The 4,507-nt window shown below is 39.9% G+C and overlaps 1 protein-coding gene across 4 annotated transcripts; it reads left to right on the top strand.

Moving 5' to 3' along the window:
• The first annotated feature begins 366 nt into the window (after nt 1-366).
• Nucleotides 367-4,291, top strand: LOC113715597 (magnesium transporter MRS2-I). Of its 4 annotated transcripts, XM_027239842.2 has the most exons (11): nt 368-902; nt 1,044-1,073; nt 1,380-1,527; nt 1,761-1,882; nt 2,334-2,408; nt 2,811-3,044; nt 3,139-3,183; nt 3,405-3,449; nt 3,575-3,604; nt 3,691-3,810; nt 3,930-4,291. In XM_027239842.2, exons 1-11 carry the CDS (start codon nt 666-668, stop codon nt 4,014-4,016), a joined length of 1,173 nt encoding a protein of 390 aa, XP_027095643.2. In that variant the 5' UTR covers nt 368-665; the 3' UTR covers nt 4,017-4,291. The 4 variants fall into 4 exon arrangements, 1 of the variants encoding a protein (XP_027095643.2); XR_003454017.2 differs by lacking the exon at nt 3,930-4,291 and having other exon boundaries at nt 367-902; nt 3,520-3,604; nt 3,691-3,783; XR_003454018.2 differs by lacking the exon at nt 3,930-4,291 and having other exon boundaries at nt 367-902; nt 2,811-3,051; nt 3,691-3,783.
• The last annotated feature ends 216 nt before the right edge of the window (nt 4,292-4,507 follow it).

Below are 4,507 nucleotides of genomic sequence, written 5' to 3'. Positions count from 1 at the left end.
CGCAAATATCACAATCCAAAGGTGATCGGTTGGAGTCACTCTTCATTAATGTTTTGAAAATTGGATAGGGCGTACCTTCGATCTGGTTCAATGAATAATCGAAAAAATCAATTGAATCGATCAATTTCGATAAAAAAATCAGTTGAATCGATAAAAAAAAAAAATCAGGAGATTTAACAAGCTTTTATTTTCTAAAATAAATAATTTATTTTTATTTAAAATTTTAATACTAAAATAAATTTTAAAAAATTGTTAAATCTTTGAACCAGTATTCAACCGAAAAGATTTTTCGATTCACTCCCCCAATCAGAGTTTTCCAATATGCGTTGCCCTCCGCGACGTAATTTAAGCGTGTGGACAGTTATTCTTTTGTTGTCTGGTTGCAGGTCTATTCCCCGCCTTTGCGTCCGTAAAACTTTTCTTCTCCGCTCACCCAAACCATGCAAACTGACAACAACTCATCCACTACTGGCAAACTAAGTAAAATTTTCTCTATAATTTGGGGGACCTGCCTTTATAGCTAAACATTACCATCAATGGCTCCTTTTAACCACCCAGACAATTCCCCCACCCAACATATCAGCAATATTTCTTCTTGATTCTCCTCACAGTTTCTCTCGATTATTTGGGATTATGTATATCATTGGTTGAGACTTGAGTGGGCTATGGCTCAGGACGGTGGCACTGTTGTGCCGGTGGATACTATAAAGAAGAAAACTGGTGTTTCCAGGAGTTGGATGCTGTTGGACAGCAGCGGAGAGGGAGCTATTCTGGATTTGGATAGGCAGTCTATCATGAGAAGAGTTCCAATTAACGCCAGAGATCTTCGAATTCTTGATCCCATGCTGTCTTATCCTTCTACTATTCTAGGCAGAGAAAAGGCTATTGTTCTCAATTTGGAGGTAAATTTCTCTCTCTCACTCCCTCTCTCTTTTTCTATGTTTTGCAACAGTGTGGTGTTTAGGAATTGGGATCAATCCTACTGATATAACGTGCTACTGGCTTCTATTTCTGACCCCCAACTCTTCAAATTTCTTTTGCAGCACATCAAAGCAATTATTACAACCGAAGAGGTAATCAATTTTCTGTAACTATTTAGATTTGATTAAAATTGCATACTTGGATTCTTTATTCAAAAGAGCATTTAGTGTCTAAACATCATATGGGGGGTGCTCTGCTAGCTAGCTGCCTCATCTCTTGTGAGCTTGAAATTCGGTTCCATTTTTAGAAAGTGCGCAACTTAGATTTCCCTCGTTGAATCAGTCTTTTTGGCCACGTCCGGTCCCATATGCTGGCCAAAACATCAGTAACCATAATGTAAGCATGAGACTTCCTCTAGAACAAAGGAAGTGAAAAGCTGCAGTTGAAATGTTTGGTAGGTATTGCTACGTGACCCGCTGGATGATAATGTGGTGCCTATTGTGGAAGAACTTCAAAGAAGATTGCCTATGGCTCTTTGCCGAGGGGAAGGAGAAGATGATGACCGCCCTGAAATGCGCAACGAAGTTGAAACTGATGCTGAAACTGGTACTACGATAACTCTTTTCTTTCTTTTCAAAACTTGATATGATATTGTGATCAGGTCATATAACAATAAAACTGCCAGGCTGCTTAATTTCTTGCAGTTTTCAAGAAGTGAAGATAGTATTAAAAAATATTAATTTGTTGATATTTTTTTTTATTTTTCCTTTTGCATCCTATTTGGGAATTATTTCAATGATTTCTGTGGAGTCATTATTGATATTCACTGTAATTTCTAGAGTTCCCGTTTGAATTTCGTGCCTTAGAAGTAGCACTAGAAGGCATCTGTAGTTTCCTTGATGCGCGTACCAGAGAACTGGAGACTGCTGCTTACCCAGCTTTAGATGAGCTGACATCCAAGGTGAGCAAATGATATATACTACTAAAAAGCTGTTTGTAGCTTAGAATGTTATGCGGAACAAGAAGATTTCTTGACTATGAGAGTTCAACTTCTATTTACTTCTTGTCTTTTCACGAATATATATTGGAATTTCTACGGTTAGAAAGACATGACCCTACTACTGTTATCAATAATGGGCCATGTAGTTGATTATTAAGTCCTTGCACTTGACTGGATCATTGGATATTCTCATTAAGTCAGGAAAATTCATCATTAATTTGTTACCCTGTTGAACTTCCAATAACTGTTGTGTGCCTTTTCTGGTTCTCGTGCAATTTGGAATGAAATGTTCTAGGGGTTACATAACTACATTCTGATCAATGTCTAGAGATCTATTGTCTGTGCGGCATGCTACAAACATTAAATAGCATTCTGATCAATGTAGAAAAAAAATGACATTATTATCTTGCAGATAAGCAGCCGCAATCTGGACCGTGTGAGGAAACTGAAGAGTGCTATGACAAGGTTGACCAATCGAGTTCAGAAAGTAAGCATGTTTTCGCTTTCTCAGTCTTCACCCTATCTATAACCCGAATATTATAAGGAGCTGTACTGGGCTTGCATGGGTGTCTGAAATTTTCTTTCCGTTCCTGGGTTCAAATTCATTTCCAGCTGCCCTGTTTGTCCCCACATGTCATTGATTACCATTCTGACGTCTAGAGTTGCATTTGAGATAATGCTACTTGGCATTCCTATCAAAAAACACATAATTCTCTGCCATCATCGGTTAGTCTATAGATATTCCATGTGGTAGAAAAGCTAGTGACCATGCAAATAGGTCGGATAAAAAGGGCTTTATTTAGCTGTCTATTATGCCAAATGGATAAAATTTTTTGACCTGGTGACTGCTGTGTTTGGGTCTCACCGGTACGAGAATATTTATATCCAGGTCAGGGATGAACTAGAGCAACTTTTAGATGACGATGATGATATGGCAGACCTCTACTTGTCAAGGAAACTAGGCGGAGTTTGTTCACCAGTGAGCGGTCAAGGTCAAGGGATCCCAAATTGGTTCCCTGCCTCTCCAACACTTTGTTCGAAGATATCTAAAGCTAGTAGGACGAGTGGTTTTACTACTCAGTCAACAGAAAATGATGTTGAAGAACTTGAAATGTTGCTCGAGGTTATGTGTAAGCTGTGACCGCATTTCACCTTTTAATTAAGCTACTCTCTCTCTCTCTCTATTCATGTGCTGAATGCATGAAGTGTATTTGCAGGCTTACTTCATGCAGATAGAGGGCACGATGAATAAGTTGTCCACAGTAAGCGCAATTCTTACTTGTGTAACATGATGAATATCTTTTTCTTCCATCCATCTTTCCCTTTATCATAAGGTGATGATATACACTTTTTGTTTTTTTGGGGGGTTGGGGGGGGGGGGGGGAGGGGAAGTTAAATCATCACTTGGATAGGTGCAGAGAGATGGATTATGTAAGAGCTTGTACGACAGATTAAACACTAAGAAATGAGTTTTCTTTTGCAGTTGAGGGAGTACATCGACGACACCGAGGACTATATTAACATTCAGGTAATAATTTTGCAACTATCCTCAGCATTCAGGTATTTAGCAGGTGATTTTGATTATAGTGTGTATGCAGCATGTCATGTAGGTTGTGTTGGACATATATATTGACAATGGATCTGTTGATGCAGCTCGATAACCACCGGAATCAGCTGATTCAGGTACCATATGCAAAATTTGTACTACAAGGTAAGCATGGCAAATGGAAGTGGTTCTCATCTGATTGCAGTTTCTGTGGTGACTGCAGCTGGAGTTATTCCTGAGTTCTGGCACGGTGTGTTTGTCGATGTACTCCTTGGTGGCTGCCATTTTTGGGATGAATATCCCTTATACATGGAAAGAGGATCACGGCTATATGTTCAAATGGGTAGGTACCCGGCTGTACATCTCTCTAGTTCAGACTAGCTAGCATGTGATCGATCGCATCTCACGTGTAAATTGTGGAGCAATCGTCTAGTATTAATTTTGTGATGTCCTTTTATCCAGGTGGTCATCCTCACTGGAATTGCCTGTGCCTCCATTTTCCTATTTCTAATTTCCTACGCCAGGCACAAGGGTCTTGTCGGATCATGATGAATTGCTTGCTTGTGAAGATCGACGAGACGACGCTCCAGAAGCGGCCACAGAACTGGGACTGCTGCACCGGGTTCATCTGTGATGTAATGTACTGTGGCCGGAAAATGGAGACATTTTGCATTGCGCATCTGGGTTCTCTGAGCTCCCGTCCCGTCCCATCACTTCTATTGTTCTATGTTAGGACTCTGACAATGGGAACTCAATCTAGAATATTTCGAGTATTTCAATCTATTTAGCAAAACAAAGAAAAAGTAAACTTGTACTTCCAAGCATCTTTTACCGATACCAATAATGGCTTTCAAAAAAAAAAAAAAAGAAAAAAAGATGGAAGCTGATTACTCAGCCGGCCAAACAAAAAGGGGAGAATAGCGCCCAGACGCCGTAATCAGGGGGCAGGGTGCTTGCGGTCCAATCGGTGAGTCCAACTGATCTTTGCATCCTTGTCAGTGCACGGACACATACGTATAGTGCCCAAAGAGATGATGGAT

The sequence above is a fragment of the Coffea arabica genome, chromosome 1c, assembly GCF_036785885.1.
Source record: "Coffea arabica cultivar ET-39 chromosome 1c, Coffea Arabica ET-39 HiFi, whole genome shotgun sequence".
Lineage (NCBI taxonomy): Eukaryota > Viridiplantae > Streptophyta > Magnoliopsida > Gentianales > Rubiaceae > Coffea > Coffea arabica.
The sequence above is the reverse complement of the archived record's forward strand: the minus strand, read 5'-3'. Positions and strand labels throughout refer to the sequence as shown.

What these genes read in the sequence shown, in the direction of transcription:
- LOC113715597 (XM_027239842.2), top strand. Translation starts at nt 666, where the DNA reads ATGGCTCAGGACGGTGGCACTGTTGTGCCGGTGGATACTATAAAGAAG. An exon ending in CAATTATTACAACCGAAGAG is followed by an intron (nt 1,074 to 1,379) that starts GTAATCAATTTT and finishes AATGTTTGGTAG; the next exon opens with GTATTGCTACGTGACCCGCT. An exon ending in ACCGGAATCAGCTGATTCAG is followed by an intron (nt 3,605 to 3,690) that starts GTACCATATGCA and finishes TGGTGACTGCAG; the next exon opens with CTGGAGTTATTCCTGAGTTC.